Here is a 16,870-nt window from a genome sequence, read left to right as displayed (position 1 = left end):
TTGCACGGCAAGGTCTGAGTCTTGGGGTTGGGCCGCAGGGCGGCCTGTGGAGAGAGGATGTGTCCTGGCCGAGAGGCGCTCCGACAAGCTTCGGGCTCCGAGGAGGTGGCCGGGGGGCAGGCCACATAGGGGAGCTCAGAGGGCAGAGGGGGCAGGACAAATTTCCTAACAGGCTACAGTGACGCAGAGTGGTGTCAGGAAGGGTGACCGCAAAGTGGAGCCGTGCCCACCCCACCCACATGCACACATAGCAACCAGGATCAGCAAAAGCATTCAAGCAGGACCCCAAGCAGGACCAGAGGGAGGGGACAGGCAAGGGGAAGGTTTGCCACAAAAAAAAAAAAAAAAAAGAAAGTGACACACAAGAAAACGGACAACACAAAACAAAAGAACATGCAGTTAGCCAGAGCCCAGCAACAGAGCAGCAGCCAGGAGGGTGCCCACAAAAGAGGCCTGTGTGCAAGGCAGAGAGGGGGCTTCTCAATCTGTGGAGGCCCTGCTCCCCACCCCCGGGGCATTCTGGCTGGGGTCCCTTTTTCTCTCCTGAGGCTAGCCTTGTAACACAAGGCATAGGTGGGGTAGTCACTCACCCGAGGACTGCTGAGTGGACTTGTAGAAAGGCCTGAGGAGGCACCACTGATAGAGCGAGACCTGTGGGTATGAAGCAGAGTGTTCGTTCAGCAGAGGGTTCTCAGATCCTATCCCCTAAGTGGCCTTTCCAGGAGCCCTGGGGTCCTGACCCAGAGTTCCAAGGCTTCTAGCATGCCAAGGAAGGTCTCTGGAAGTACAGCTGTGTCATAGGTCATCCTGCTGACCTGGGCTGTCACCATCCAGAATGCAGCCAGAGTCCCTGGGGCTCCATCCCACACAGAGAAGCCACCCACCAGTGACCCCAGACCAGGCACAGGAAAAGGTACTAAGGGACGGACGCTCAACAAAAATCTACAGACAGTGTGTGGACAGAGGTGCAAGAACACGCTATTGGGGATTCCTGTGAACAAGATCCAGCCCATGCATTCCAAGACCCTGGCACCCAAGTCCAGCCTCTCCAGGGCTGTGCCATACAGTGTTCAGTATGTGGTTCGCTACCTGGGCACTTGCCAAATCCTTTCACATCCACAGCTACCCATAAGAGAAGCCCAGCTCACAGCCTTCATATTAACCCACTGTTCCTCACTGGGCTGAAGACCTAGCCTGCAAGTAGCTGGGGGGGGGGGGGGCGGGTGCTAGCCCTGTGTGTCCATTACAACATGGTGAACAGCTGTCCTACAGGTCAGCAACCGGGCCTTCCCATCCAGCTCACCATGAGAACTGACACAAAAACACAGGTTCACCTCTGGCTATGGGACCTGCCATCTTTGGAGGGGAACATGGGAATAGGGTGCAGCCAAAGGAGAAAGAGGATGAAAGAGCATTAGACCAGCTTGCACTGCCCTAGCCTGCCCAACACCAACCGGAATATACACAAGGGGTCTCTGGTTCCCATCTGGGCAACTCCAATTCTCTTGGCTCCTTGCCAGCTGCTGTAGCACCTGTGACCAGAGCCCTGTGTCCATGACTTCCAAGTAGCTCCACTTACTACTAAAGGATCCCAGGGAACAATGGAGACCCACGGCCAGGGCATCATGCCTTGGTCAGAGTGGTACCAGGATCTCCCCAGTGGGACAAAGGTCCAGGTATACGGCTAGGTGCCAGTCCCTGAGAAGATGGAGATGGTCATACCGGGAGACAGGGGAGAGGGGATACAGCCACGAGCAGTGAGGCCTAGGCCTTTGATCCCACCATGCCAGACAAGAACACATTGCTGGGCACAAAGGAAGAAGAAGGGAAGCTGAGACATAAGCCTGGAAGCTCCATCAACCTCTCCTCTGTCCAGTAATGCTGGAGTCGAGCTGCAATTTGTCCAAAGTAGGAAAGATGACTCCAGTGCCGAGGGCAGTCAAGTGGGCAAGAGGCAAGCAGGAAGGAGCACAGGCAGGTAGAGGGGCAGTGTGCAGCTCAACAGGATGTGACCCAGCCAATAAGCAGCATGAGTGGGCAGCAGCTGTTACTGGCCTGCTGCCATCTGCCAGGGGCATGGGGCACTTCATCTTGTAGGAACAGCACCCAAGGCCACCTAGACAAAAGAGTGGCAGGGGGTAGCAGGCCTGGAACCATAAGGCATATCTGTGTAGGGTGCAGGAATGTATCCCTATTCCAGGCCTATGCAAGCCTTGAGTATGTGAGCCTCTGCCTTGGGCTGGCCAAGGGCCTTGTACCAGCAACCCCACCCCTCCTTGCATCCTCACAGCTGGCCAGGCCAGGCTCTTCCTCTGGCCTGCTGCACAGTTCCATTCTCAGAAGGGAGAGGTGGAAAGTGTCTGTCAGTAAGCCCTGCCTCCAGGCCCGCCTCTGTGTGCCCGGCTCAGGCAGGAGTCCTGCATCTAGGGCTGGGAGGACGGGATGGATGGGCAGGGTGTATACCTGTCTTCTTTGCTGAATTGGGGATGGGCTTCAGCGATATCCAGGCTTTTACTGAACACTGCTTTACTACAGCAGGAACAAAGTGAGAAAACAGAGTTACTGCCCTGGCCACACGCACTCAGGTCAGCTGCTGGGCCATGTGCTGCCTGGCCACACCAAGCAAGCCCTCCAAGCATGGCCCGCCAACCCCAGGCCAGTGTACAGAGATGAAGAGAGAGGAAGGGAACAGAAGCCACAGCACAGCCTTCCCTGGGTGATCTTCTGGGTAGGGAGGTAGCCAAGCTTTGAGATGTCTAGACTCACCACCAGCCACAGGATCCCTTGTCCCCACCAGTGGTCCCATGAGAGCCCAGTGTCAAGTGGCAAAACCAGAGCAGAAGCAGGCTAGATGTGCCAGGACAAAGGGCCTTCCAGATTCCCCTGGAGACAGCCACCACCCCACAGATGTCCCGCAGTACCTACACCTGGAAACTGTATTAGAAGCCAGGGAAGCTCACTCAGGTTTTAGATGCTGGAAGAGCTGAGCACTAGCCCTTGGCTACCCTTTGGGGTTCAAGGGAGGCCAGGGAAAAGCAACCATCTCTCAAGTAGATGGTGTACACTAGAGCTACTGGGAGTGTCCTGGTGAGGTGAAGCATAGCCACAAGAGGCTGAATCCCAGAGAAGTATTAGGTAAGAACATGGCCAAGAGGGACCCTTGCTGTCCGCCTTGTTGCCAGAAGCCAAGTGACTGTGGGTCATGGCTGGCTGGAAAGTTGGAAGAAGTGAAACTCTGAGGCTGGAGCATGAGCCAGCCCGGATCCATGGGGAGGACCTAGTGGGGCAGAAATGCCAGCACACCAGAGTCAAGGCAGAGGAAGTGCTATCTTGATGACTACCTACCCACCTCATGGCTGTTCCTGACAAACTCAGGGGCAGACCTGGCCTGCTTCAGCACCCAAGCTCCCAGCAGGAGGGATGCACAGTGGACGCCACATGCAGAGTACAATGCTGACTGCGCTGGCAGGACCTGTGGGATTCCCAGCTCTCAGTCTGTTTACAGATGACCTAGACCTCCGCCTGTTAAGGAGCTTCACTCAGCCAGGGCAGGCTTGGCAGGCTCCAAGTGCTGTTCTACTCCCCACTCTCCTGAATTGCACGCCCTGCCCACAACACTGCTCCTGGCTACCTGGAGACGGCTGAGCACTGGGGAGGGACACGCCTGCTAGGCAGGGGCCTCTGAACAAAGCTGTACCATACCACAGCCCAGCTCCACCCAGATCAAGGACAGCCAAGCCAGGGAGGGGACAAGCCTGCTGAGCAAGGGGCTCTCAACACAGCTGCACAGTTTCAAAGCCCAGCTCAATCAAGAACAGAATAGCCCAGCCCAGCCTCGTCCAGTCTACCCCGGTTCAGCTTAGCCCAGTTCAGGTTAGCCTAGCCCAGTGTAGTTTAGTCCTGCCCAACTTAACCCAGCCCAGGACAGCCCAGTTTAGTCCAGGGCAGACCAGCTCAGTTGAGGCCAGCTCAGCACAGACCCGTTCATTGCAGTCTAGTGCAGCTTAGCCCAGATCAAATCAGCCAGTTAGGTTTAGTCTAGGAGAGTCCACCTCAGGCCAAACTAGATGAGTTCAGTCCAGCTCAGCCTAGCTTAGTCCAGGCCAGCACAGCTCAATCCAGTCCATCCCAACCACCCGTCTATTTCAGTCCAGCCCAGCTAACTCCAGTCCAACTGAGTCAAGTCCAGCTAAATCCAAGTTAGCTGAGTACAGCCCAGCTCAGCCTAACCTAGTCCAATCCAGTCCAGTCCGGTCTGGCCCAGCTTAGTCAGCTCAGTCCAGTGCAGTGCAGCTTCAGCCCATGCAGCCAGCCAGCATGCTTAGCACAGTGAGCGCCAGCCAGTCCAGTGGCCTTGATCCAGACCCCAGGGATAGTGGGCAGAGACAAGCAAAGCCAGACTAAGAGTAGTAGGCTAAGAGCCTGATGCTGCCCTGGCCAGGGCAACAGGAGGGAGGCTTGGCCCCCAGGGCAGGCATATACCTCTGGCCATGCTGGGCCATCTCAATGGCTCTCCGTGCAGGCACTGGGGAGCCGCCATCTGTCACACTGAGGACTTCCATGGACTTTCTTTCGGGTCGCCGCTTGCCATGTCGGTTCAGCATCGGGGAGTCCACGCGCTTCCGAGGAGGGTCTGTGTACAGACTGTGGTTAGGCTGGGTCAAGAACCAGGAATAGGGGACCAAGGGTAGGCTGGAAGATTTATACCTATCTCATTCCTGGGGGGCAGGTCCTCATCCTCATGGCTGGGATACCGTTCTTTCCGGTCCAGGAGAAGGAAATAGATCATCTTTTCCTGATTCTCCCTGCAGCAGGTGAGAGGTGACAAAAGAGGGTGGGCATGTGGTGATGTGGGGTGCTTGACAGTGGGCCTTGCGGGGACTCTGGCTTTGGCCACCTGCCTTGGAGGGCCCACAGGGGGCAACAAGGATGGCCCCTAGAGCAGCTAGAACTTGGGGCATGGAGACCAGTGGCTAAACCACCCTTATCCCATCCCAACATACTCCTCAGATAGCAGGTCCTGCAGCAGCTTGTTGCGGTCTCGGAAACAGCCCAGTGAATGCATGCTATCCAGCACATCAGGGTCAATGTCTTCCAGGCTGGGCAGTGAGCGGATCTGCACCTTGCGTGGGATGGGCTGTTCCGGCTCTGGCTCATTTTTGCCACCTCTGTGGACGACAGGGCACCAGCAGCTGTCACTCATTTCTGGCCCATCCAGAGACCATTCCACCCACCCTGAGGTGGCCAGGAGGGTGGGAGGTCCACCCTCACATGATCCCAAGACCTGCTGCTGTCCCTGCACCCTGCCCTGCAGACCTCCTGTATCCTGCAACAGCCACTCAGGGAGGTGGAGAGTGAGGCTAGGGCCGCCCGGAGCTGGCTGGCACCCTCCCCCCTTCCTAGCAGGCCCTGCAGGCCACAGCAACAGGCAAAGCAGGCGTTAGTGAGCAGAGAAGCTACTTACATATACCATATGTGTTTCTGAATGTGCTCTAGCTACAAGGAAAGAGAAACAGGGGGTTAGTACCAGGGGGAGCCCACGTTAGGAGGTAGGGGGCCAGAACGGGAGAATAGGAGAAGGCAGGGCAGGGGCTGCATTCTCAGAGGCCCAGGCCAGCACCCCTACCCCTGTCCCTACCCCGGATGTAAAGGAAATAAAGGCAGGGTAGGAGAGGCTGGGGGACGGATCCATGGAGAAGAGAGGCAAGGAAGCAAGCAGCGCCCTGGGGCACCTGGCCTGCCTGGTTGAGCCCTCCCAGATCAGAGGTCATGAGTGAGGAACCAGTCCAGGAGGCAAAGCCAGGCAACTGGGAGGGGCTGGGTGCAGGTGTGGGCAGGAGGCTGGGGTAGCCCACTACACCTATCTCTCCATCCTGACTCAGAGACAGGGATAGCTTGCTTTGTGGGAGAGGGCAGATGATATCTCTTCTAGGACAGGCCAGCCCACCAGGCATCTTGCTTCTTTTACATGGGCAGATGCTGTGTGGCTCAAAACGAGCTGCTGGGGTTTTCCTCCTGCCTTTGCCCACCCCGTAGCTGATGGGGCTATAAGGTTTACATTGCCAGGAGGCGTGCTACAAGGATGTCAGAGGGGCAGGATGATAGTAAAGGGGGGAACCCTGAAGGGCCCACCTGAACCAACCACTCACAGGCTCAGGCTTACCACCCAGCATATTTGTGCCCCTAAAATTCGGGCACAGGCCCTCTATACTTGGGCACACACACAGCTATTCGTAGCTAACACACACGTGGGCACTCACCTTACATGCAGCTGTGCACAGCCATATACAAGCACCTATGCACACCTGTACCCACACAGTGCTGTGTATAGGTGGCACACACATGAGGACTCACCCTGCTCACAGCTGGGCACATGCTTCCCAAGCTCTGCCCCATAACAGCTGGCCACATCTCTGGCCACACAGCTGGAGACATACACTAACACAAGTACAGGTAACACAGAGGGCACTCACCCTCTGTGCAGTTGTGCACAGTCTCACACACAGCTGGGCACATGTTTCTCCTCACACATACCTGGCACATGCTGGCATACACAGGCCCACACTGGAGCACATCTCAACCGCACGACACAAGACTCACATGGCTGTGCATATAGTGTGCCTGCAGCACACACACAGACACAGGTGGGAATCCCCTCCAAGGGCATTTTCTCCCTAAAGTGCTCAGGAGAAAGTGCTAGAGAAGCTTGGCCCCACCAGTACAGGACTGCCTAAGGATTGGACAGGTCCAATAGATGGTGTGAAGAAGGGACAACAAGAATGCAGAAGGTCCTGGCTCCCATGGGCACCCGAATTCTGACTAGGGCAGGGGGGAGCCAGGACACACCGTGAGGCGCCGAGCTGCATCCACCTCGATCATGCCGCGCAGGAGACTCTGGCAGTCTGGCGGGATAAAGTGTGGCATGTGGAACACGCCACGCTTGACCTTCTCCAGCAACTGCCGCAGGTTGTCATCATCAAAAGGCAGGGCCCCCTGTGGGTAGGCAGGACAGCACTCATCAAGGGCAGCTGACGTAAAAGGAGGAGAGGGGAGAGGATGTGGGGGACTGGGGGGAGCGGAACAGAAAGGTGAGGCAGGTGGGGCTCACCACCAGCAAGGCGAACAGGATCACACCACAGCTCCACACGTCTGCCTTGCGGCCATCATACTTCTCGCCCTGTGGGAGGAGGGCAATGCCAGGTGTTGGCAGAGCATAGGGTGGGGGTGCCTAGTGGGGGAGTGGGTCTGAGGGAAGGCAGCTGAGTTGTGTCTAGCCCATCGATAGCAGGATGAGGGGCCCTTCGACCTCAGGGACCCCAGTGTCTGCTTACCCGAATCACTTCCGGACAGGCATAGTGTGGGGATCTAAGGACAAAACAGCAGGTCAGGGGTAGGAGGCCAAGGTGCACAGCCCACACCCTTATACCCTCCCTGAGGCTTTCTCCACATAAACCTTGCCCGAAGGGAACCTGCATGCAAGGCCCACAGGCCATGACTGGGCTGCCTCCAGGAGGCTGAATGGCTTTGAGACCAAGTTCCCCCAACCTAAAAGCCCTGTATGTTCTGGTAGGGGATGGAGGCCTGGGGACTAACCTGCTCTGGCTTGGCTGCCCATCAATCCAGACCCAAGAGAGAGTTGCCCAATGAAACCTTTCCCCAGCTCCCACAACTGAAAGAAGATGCTTGACAAAAGGTCCGCATGCCTACTATCAGGACATGGCTCCTGCCTTCTGCCCTCAGTCTAGCTCTAGTGGTGGGAAAGCAAGTCTGTGGGCCTCCCACCAGAATGTTCTAGAGCTCTGTATCCACAGGCCAGTCTCAAAGCTTGTCCAGCCTGGGCAGGAGTGGCTGTGGTGTCTGCTCCCAGGGCTCTGCCCTGGGCTTGCGGGGCACTACTTACCCACAGCTGGTCTCCAGAAGGCTGTCTCCCACCTGCAGGGATGCCATGCCAAAGTCTGCAATGCGGATGTTGTTCCTCTCATCCAGCAGCAGGTTCTCTGGCTTCAAGTCTCTATGGCTGGGGAGTAAGGGCTAGATGAGCCTGAATGTCACCCTGCACCCACTTCCCCATTCCAACTCTTTGATGGGGACTGCTCCCCTTTCCAAACTCCTGTTAGTGGGGCAGGCTGGTGACAACTAAGCAGAAAATATTCATGCAAGCTAACACTAAGTGGTTTTCCTGGCCTGGATGACAGGGATGCCATGTCCTCCTGCCCTCCCCTCCACAGGGATGAAGCCTGGGTGGACCCCTGGAAGCCTTTTAAGGCCACTTAGATGAAGCCTGTGGGAACCCTACTGCCCTCTTGAGATTCTGGCCTGACCCAGCCTGGCCTGGCTCGTACCATATGGAGTGGCTGTGGCAGAAGTCCAGTGCAGAGATGATCTGCCGGAAGAACTTGCGGGCCTCCTTGGGGGTCAGCCGTCCCTTCTTCACCAGGTAGTCGAACAACTCCCCCCCTGACACGTGTTCTAGCACCAGGTATCTGTGGAACGGGGCAGGGGGGCATCAGTGCCAGCATCATGACCTGGCACATAGACCCTCTCTACCTGCCCTCCTGCTGCCTAGCCGAGAAACCTGGTGCAGGACCCAGAGCAGGGTCCCAAGGAGGGCCCATGCAGGACACCTGCTGTGGCTGCTGGTGGCCTCACTCCAATCAGCTGGGTCCCAGTGAAGATCACATGGACCCCCTGTAAGGCAGTGGGTCAGGTGTGGAAACCATAGAAAAGAGTGAGGCTGACCCAGCAGGGCCTGCCATCTCCTCTCTGCCCAGTTTGAGATTGGTCCCTTGGGGGTTTTGCTGTATAGCAGAACAAGAAGAGACTGGTTTCTAGCATGGGGGTAGAGGAGTGCAGGTAACTCGGGGATTGCACCTGGGGATTACTTCTTGGTCTCCTGGGATCTTAGCTGTATAAGAGGTGACCAAAGGGATGTGTGGGATGTAGTCTGATGGGTGCAGACTGAATGAACCCTCAAGGGAAAGAATGGAGGTCAGCTGGTGACATAGTCAAGAGCCATCTCACTTGGCGACAGGGAGCAGTCGAGATCAGTCGTACTAGACAGGATGGGGTGGGGACCTGCTGGCAGGAGTCAGCTGACCTGGGGCCTCAAGCTCTGTGAGCAAGCCTTGTGAGATCTAGTACGAGTTGCGGATCCAAGGAAGATCATACAGAGGAGCTACACTGGGACCAGCATTGGGGGGGACACAGCAGGAGAGTCTTGGCACTGCTTCAGCAGAGACCCTCCCCGGTTCCTTTCTGACCATCATGGAGGTCCAGGGCTATCCACTGTCCAGCCCTCAGGTTTGTGAAGGCTGGTGCCCCACTCACTACTTCCTGCTCTCATCCTCAGCTCTCAAAAGGGCCAAAATGAACTCTTCTTCCCTCAAGCTGCTTCCTGTCAGATCACAGGAATTAATACGGTAGCCGGGGTCGCCCTCCATGCAGTGCCCGAGCTGCCTCACTCGTGGCCTTGCTCCCTGGCCTCCTAACGGCCCTGGCAAGCGATAGCTCCACTCTTCCCAGGCTGTCTCCTTGAGGCTGGGCCTTATGGGGCAATGGGACTTGGGAGACTGATACAGCCCCACAGAGGGGCTACTCAGTAAGGGGACAGTAATTAGTACTGACCCTAGACTCCAGATCTTCCACCAGGGAAGCCCCTCCCATTGTTAGCTTCAAGTTAACAGCCTGCAGATCCCCAGGAACAGTAGCCACAGGTCTGGTAAGGAAACTGTAGCCACTGTGGCCATGCCTGAAAGGCCCCTCAGCTGGATGGCAACACTGACACAGCCAGCTCTCCAAGTGCAAGAGCGGCCTGGGCCTCTGCAGCCACCCACCCCGGCCTCCCCAGCTCTCCAGGCCCAGCAATACCTACAAATATTTTTTGTTCTCATAGACGTCATGCAGCTTCAGGACGTGTGGATGCTCAATGAGCTTCAAGATGGCAATCTCTCGCTCCACCTGCAGAGAGACCATGTCACTGTCCCGCCGACAACCACGGCCCACTCAGACAGGCCCTCCAGGGCCCTGCCTGCATTGTCCCCTATGGTTGTTACACTGCATTTGGGGCTGAGCTGGAGAGATGGGATATCTGCAGCTCGGATCTCGCTTTCCCAGGAGGCCTGGGAAGAGCAGATGCCAGGACAGATGCCTTGGGTAGGGGTTCTGCATAAGTCGGCAGTTGGGACCAGGGTAGAGCTGCAGGTGAGTGTGTTTGCTGCCCTGTGTAGGGGCTGCATGTGCACATGCAGGGTGTGGAACTGTGAGGCAGGCCCTGTGCAGGAACACAGGCCCCTCTTCTACAGGCTCCAGGTTGTCACCATTCTTGAAAGGAAAGGTGGAGCCGTTCCAGTGCCCACCCCCACATCTGTTCCTGAGCTTAAGTCTAGAACTCTAATGAGCATAGCTTTGCCAATAGCTACCTCTGCCCCACAGGCACTGGCAGTGAGAGGCCACTAGTCTGTGGTAGGCCCTAACCTCGCATTGGCCTCTCTGTCCCCAAAGCCTTTCACCCTCATATGTTCAACGTCCACAGCACCAAAACCCTGTGCTATATCTCAGAGCCACTGTGCCATGGAATCTGTCTAGCCAATGTGTCCCCAGTTCAAAACTGGTCAGCCCACCGACGCCTAAAGTCCTCCACCCCACCTGAGCTGCTTGTCTTCTCTTACAGCTGCCACCCACTTAAGTCTCTCAGCTTCTCCACGAGCTGGAGCCAATCCAGCCCTCCTCAGGACAGCCTGGTCCTGGCAGGAAGGGTCTCAGAGGCCAGGGACACTTCCTCATTCTAATCAGAGAACCGAGGACCAGCCAGCTGCTCTGGCATGCCAGCCCAGCACCACCACTGTTCACTGTGGGACTGTTCTCCAAGATAACAGAGTCAAGGCAGGTGAAACCCTTTCTTTCTGAGGATGAAATAGCCCGGGAGCCACCCTGTGTTGCTCCAGCAAAAATAGATTGGATCCCATGTATTCAGCTGAGGTTAGGGGTAGGACAGAGGCCATCTACCTTAGGCCCAGATTCCTAGGTCCATCCCTCTAGGTGGTGACCCTTCTACTTCGGTCCACTGCCTCACCTTCATCAGCACCGACTCACTGAGCTTCTCACGATTGACAATTTTGATGGCAACCTTCTGGCAGGTGACACAGTGGATTCCCAGCTTCACCAGGCCTGTGGGAGAAAGGCAGACTCAACTCTAGCACTATCTCATGCCCACCCAAACAGCAGGGACCTCATCCTCATGGAAGCTCTGCATTCTGACTTGCAGTCCCCATGCCTGTCAGATCCTGACCATTGACCACCTTGCTCACTGATCAGATGACTTCATGGAAGAGTGTCTTGCTGCACCAAAACCAGATTCCTTCTGGACCTTGTATGCCCTTGCCCCTCTTCCAGGTCAACCAGAGCCCTTCCTCCAGGCCAAGTACATTCCCGGTTGAAGAGGCAGCATCCTCTGGGTCCAGAGCCACTCTGCCTTCCAACACAATCTTACTCATGACCCATCAGCTACAGACTTCTTTACCTGTGCCCCAGTGCCCTGTCAGCCCCAGCCCTTAGACACACTCCTTAAGGAGGAGTCTACAAATCTTGAGGCTGGTGCCTGGAGCTGGAGGGGGCTCCAGTGTCCAGCATGAGACCTATGGGTGCTAGACTGGCTAGAGGAGGTAGCAGGGGTCTTCTCTGGGACCCATGGAGACCAATGGGAAGCAAAACTGGACCAAGATCACCAGTCATGAGGCAGAGACTGCTCTTTTCAATGCAGAGTAGCTAGGTCCAGATGCTTTCCCAGCAGAACGAGCCACAGCAGAAGACATGAGGACAGGGCAGGGCAAGATCAGTGGAAAGGTAGATCAGGGCTAAAGGAAGCATTTCTGACATGCACAGTTAGCTCCCTTCTCCACAAAAGATTAATTTCCCAACCAAATGAAAGGGATCTTGGAAATTGAGAAAAAAAACACACAATGCATGCGCATGTGCACACAAACACACACACACACACACTTACACATGCACGCCCACACACACATACACACACGTACCCAAACATACAGAGACATGCGCATGTATGTGCACATCTATACACAAGGCAATAATATACAAATTGACAAAAAAAAAATGAACACGAAGATAAATGTGTGGAAAGATGGTTCATGTTTTGAGTAAGGTCACAACAGAGAGTGGTTTCAGAACCCAGTTGGAGCTGGAGTCCTGGGTATCTAAGTGCAAAGCTGAGTTTTCATAATGTAGGATAGCCCAGGATGCCTGCCATGTGAGAGCCCAGGCTGAGAGGTGGCCACGGTGGAGTACCTTAGCCAGGGAAACCATCCCATAGGCTTGGCACAGGCTCTGGTGCCTCTTGCTGACTGTCTTTGATCCAGCACGAATGCCTGTGATTCCTGCTCAGATCGGGAGAAAGAGAACTAGCCAGGAGGTCAAGGGTACCGATCATCTACTATCCATAGTTCAGTCACCACATGGGCTATGGCCCTGGCCAAGGCACGAAGACACAAGACCATCTGCACTTGGTCAGAACGTACTTAAGACTTGGTAAAACTATCCAGTCTGTGAAATAAGACGCAAGAAACATGCGGAAGAACAGTAGGACGAGTGATAAAAGGCTCCTGCCCCAGGAGGAAGGGCTCCTGCACACCTGGTAGATCCACTTGCAGAAGGATAAGGCCACAAGGACAAAGCAGGAGATGGGAGTGACCCAGAAACAAGATGTCCCCTCAGGAGAGTCCAGAGGACAAAAAGCCAGGTTCTGCCCAAGAATGGCCTAAGAGCAGGGCTGGCGGGTAGGAAGGGGCATGGCAGGCATTCTCAAATGTGTTGCAAGCAGGTAGGCCCAGCCTCTCAGCTGACTCTGCATGTCTCAGCAGATGCAGAGTCTGGAACAGGAACAAGGAACACTGGAGTCCCAACCAGAAGAGTTCTGTGTGTCACCACAGTCCAGCAGGCAAGCATACCTAGTAGCTGTTAAACCAATGGTGCAGCCAAACCATGAGCTGCTCAGTAACCAACCTCCTAGGACATGCTGAGCCCTGGCAGAGATGGCACATGCCTCACGTCCTCTCTCTTATATTCACATTACAGGCATACTCACCATTATATAGCTGTGTGCAAGCCCACATCCCCCGCAGTGCACGCATCCATATCCACACACATACTATCCGCATGCCTATGTACTTATCCTCACAAACCTGCGCACACACATTCAGCCTCACATGTATGAGCCCATACACCAGAACACTCATGTCTCGGCTGTGCGCGTGCCCCATGCACTCACTCTCTCGTAAATGTGCACACACACTCCACACTACCACATGCATGTGTGCACACCCATGCACACTCTTCGGCCTCTACATGGTCTCGGGTGTAACAGACACCATAGGAGGCTTGTAGGAACTGGGAGGAAGTGGTGCTAAACTAGAGTAGGTGGCCAGCCGGTCTGGGGCGACTTCACAGACGTCAGGTATTCAGAAGACAGTGCTGTCATCTCCATCCAGTGTGCCTTCCGAGGTCTGCTCAGCACAGCTGTGTATCAGGCACTGCCTCATGCCCCATCTTAGAGGTGGTGGTGGTGGTGGTGGGGCTTGGGTTTTGGAATCTACTTGGCTGGCTTCCTGAAGAGCCAAGAAAACAGAGGGTCATACCCTGAGCCTAATCCTTCTGTAGGGGCTTCCTGAGAAGAGGGGATCAGGACCCCTGCTCAAGGGAATGAGTACCACAGGAGTAGCTCTGGACACAGTATGGCTAAGATTTAGGGGGCCATCCTGGACCCCTCCCTCCACCTTCTTCCACTTGTTTCCAGTGTGCACAGAGAGCCCATCTCCCATTGCTGTATCTTGAACATACCTTGCCTAACTCAGCACGGCAACGCTTCTCCTTGGTAAAGCTCTCCTGATATTCTAGGCCACTCCCTCCCTGCCTCCATGTGGAAAATGGGGTCCTGCCTCAGGAATAGGGGCAAAGGGGGATCCTCTGGGGATAGATGTCTGGGTTATGAGCAGTTCTTCTCCTTCCCTTTGGCAGGGAGTGGGGAGTATGCCCTCAGGAGCCCTGCCGTCTGGCCTGCAGCCTCAGGGACAGGCAGCTTTCTGGAGGGAAGCCCATGATCACCCCTCATTACCCAGCCCTCTAACTCGCTGGGGCTTATTTTCCAATTGTAGTTTTATCTCTAATTATTGTCTTCACACAGATGCAGCCTCGCACAGAAAGGGAAAGTATACCATGTCACAGATAATTACACGGGGCCATGCCAGGGTGGGGCTGAGCTGGAAGCCTGAGGAGCCACCAGTTCCAACTGTGTTCTGCTTCTGTATGGGGTGGCAGCAGGCTCAAAGGTACTGGGGCTTCCACACCTCTAAGGAGGGTCCTGGACTCTGAAGGGTGACTTTGACATGAGTGTGAGGGCCCCAAGCCCTTCAGGGCTGCTCCCATCCACAGGTACCTGGAGCTTCTGAACCTGAGTGGAGAATCAGAGGAGGGTGGCAGCTGCACTCTGCACCTGACCTCCACTGTACAAGGCTCTAAACAGTCTGTATGACACCGAGTGAGCCGGGAGTCTGTGGGACCCATGTCTCCTTGTCCGGTCCATGTTCTTGGACCATGTGCTCCTGATAGCAGGTGGCCCAAATGCACGTGCATCTGCACACCGGGGAGTTTGTATTCCAGGCTTCATGAACTCCTGGTTCCCAGCTGCGCAGGGTAGACAGAATACTATAACCTTGTCTGTCCTGCACTGGGGGTGGGGTGGTCATAGTTCTTGGGAGGTGCACTGGGACTAGGGGAACAAGCGGAAAGTTGCAGCCATGTGCATTTTCCAGGTGTCCTGGCCAGGCGTGGGAAGACGGAGGGAAGGAACTGGCAACAGGAGGTTATAAATGGACCTGATGCCTCTGCAGAAATATTGTGCTTGGGATCTAGTGAGGTATTCAATGCATTGCTGAGTCCTGCCTGCTAGTCACGTTAAGGTAGACAGCAATCGTGAGACATGCAGGAGCATGCTGCATGTGTAGCTGCTGCAGCCACCCAGGCGGACACTCTTTATATCTCTGGACTGCCCCTTCTACCCCTTCAATCCAGGGCCATGGCCTAAGGTGCTGTGGGCTGCAAAAGGCCCTCCTCAGTGCTGGTATTGTCACCTACCTAGGGCACACTGCCCAAACCACGGAGCAGCAGACCATCCTGGTGTGTGTCGACTGGACAGAATGTCTGTCCCCTTGAGCACTGCTGTCCCACAACTATGGGACCAATGCAGAGGAAAGGCAGGACCTTAGTTAAGGGATCCCAAGGGGCAGGTCCCAGGATGGACAAAGTGCTCTTCCCTCCTCTCCTGCCCCCAAGCCATCGCTAACCAGCCACTTTCAGGCTCACATCTTCCCAATCGTCCCTGTGAGTTATCAGAGTGGAAAATCTGCCTAGAACCCGCCCTGGCCTCTCATGAGACTTGTTATTGGTGGGATCAGCTCTCCACAGGACTTCAGGAATAGCCAGGTATGAGTGGGCACCTCCTGTGTGACCTGTCTGCACATACCTAAATGCATCTGCCCTGCCACTACTACTTATCTGCCTAGAGGTCATCCTGGGGATCCACTGGGTTTCTGTCAACTCCTATCCTGGGCAGAGTTGGTTCAGAGAGTAAAAGGGAACCAGTTCTGCCTAGAGCAGAGTGCCAGTGGTCAGGTGCAGCAGGAGAGCTGATGGAGGGGGCAGGCTGTGGCCGAGGTGCTTCCTGCCTGCGCGTGCAGACCTAATGCAGGCTGCTGTCCTTGGTGCTGAATGCAGTAGGCTGGGCATTGGGGCTTGGCCTGTGGCAGCTTTGGAGGGCAGGGTCCTGCGCAGTCAGCTAGTGCTTAGATGCAGTATGTGAATGTCTGGCAGCAGCCTCCCCTGCAGTTTTTGAGGAGTGAGGCTTATCACTGGGCAGGACGCACCTGAATGCTGGGCCCCAGTCAGCTGATGAGCACACCACCCCCCAGTTCCAGGTGAGCCCGGCAGGGGGCACCTGCTCATGAGAGGAATGCTTCAAGGGCTATCTGTATACCCCCCATAAGTGACCACCACCCTGCTTCTTCTGGAACCAAGTGTATCTTAGACTTCTGCCTCTACCCGAGGTGGCTCGGCTTCCAGGGCAACCACTGTAGCACAAAGTGACCTATTTTCCTTCACTGCTCTATATGCAGCATTGTGGGTGTGTGAAGGGGCAGTGGCTCCCATTTTCCTGAGGTGACAGATGGGACTCACAGCCAGCCTGTATGAGCTTGGCAGGAGGTGGCCCCATCCTGGGAAAATAGTTCACAATGCAGAGCCCAAACTGCCCATAACAGGAGCAGGTTAGTCCTTAAGTGTATGGTAAGATGCAGGGCAGACACATGAGAAATGGAGTCCCCACCCTCGCCAGAAGAGGGCAGGTGTTCTACATCATGCCCAGATTCTCACTGAGAGCAGAGAGCAGATAAAACCATACCTGCCAGCCCACAGCTGTCCTTGAACACCCTGACAGAACTCTGCAGGCTCCGCCCAGAGAGCTGGCACTAGCACATGTATACAAATGCATGTACACACGATTGCGTGCACATATACACACCAGGGAAGGAGACCAGAGGAACTGGTGTACAGAGCTGGCTCAGTTACCATAGGTTCTTAAAAAAAAAAAAAAGGCTGAGCCTAGAGTTGGAGAGAAAGGCCAGGAGGCAGCAGCCATCTAGTTCCCAGGTCACCATGCTAGTAAGACAGGATGAGGGGATGAGGAGGCAGGTCCCTTATGTATAGGTAGCTACAACTGCCATGTGGGCTAACCTCCCTGGTCTCAACTCTTCCATCAACTCAGTCACTGTTCCAGCAGACCTCCCCAAGGCCCCCAGTGAGCCAG

The 16,870-nt window shown here is 55.5% G+C and overlaps 1 protein-coding gene across 18 annotated transcripts in view; it reads right to left on the bottom strand.

Annotated features, from left to right (window-relative positions):
- Brsk2 (BR serine/threonine kinase 2) overlaps positions 1-16,870 on the bottom strand; it is a 51,752-nt gene that overhangs the window by 11,798 nt on the left and 23,084 nt on the right. For 12 of the 18 annotated variants that reach the window (XR_009591573.1, XR_009591576.1, XR_009591575.1 and 9 more), the window contains exons 2-14: positions 11,072-11,166; positions 9,872-9,957; positions 8,343-8,483; positions 7,901-8,017; positions 7,332-7,365; positions 7,109-7,177; positions 6,847-6,993; positions 5,465-5,496; positions 5,004-5,168; positions 4,708-4,805; positions 4,483-4,633; positions 2,464-2,529; positions 591-651 (exon numbers count right to left, since the gene is read on the bottom strand). Coding sequence is in view for 15 of the 18 variants with exons in the window: in XM_021655749.2 (XP_021511424.2) it covers positions 591-651; positions 2,464-2,529; positions 4,483-4,633; positions 4,708-4,805; positions 5,004-5,168; positions 5,465-5,496; positions 6,847-6,993; positions 7,109-7,177; positions 7,332-7,365; positions 7,901-8,017; positions 8,343-8,483; positions 9,872-9,957; positions 11,072-11,166 (1,262 nt within the window). In the remaining 3 variants the exon portion in view is untranslated. Of the gene's footprint in view, positions 1-590; positions 652-2,463; positions 2,530-4,482; positions 4,634-4,707; positions 4,806-5,003; positions 5,169-5,464; positions 5,497-6,846; positions 6,994-7,108; positions 7,178-7,331; positions 7,366-7,900; positions 8,018-8,342; positions 8,484-9,867; positions 9,958-11,071; positions 11,167-16,870 lie in introns of those variants that run through there. The other 6 variants (XM_021655742.2, XM_021655751.2, XM_021655747.2 and 3 more) reach the window with 2 other exon arrangements.

Source organism: Meriones unguiculatus, chromosome 1 (genome assembly GCF_030254825.1).
Source record: "Meriones unguiculatus strain TT.TT164.6M chromosome 1, Bangor_MerUng_6.1, whole genome shotgun sequence".
Classification (NCBI taxonomy): domain Eukaryota; kingdom Metazoa; phylum Chordata; class Mammalia; order Rodentia; family Muridae; genus Meriones; species Meriones unguiculatus.
Note: the sequence above shows the minus strand (reverse complement) of the source record. Positions and strands in the feature narration are given on the sequence as shown.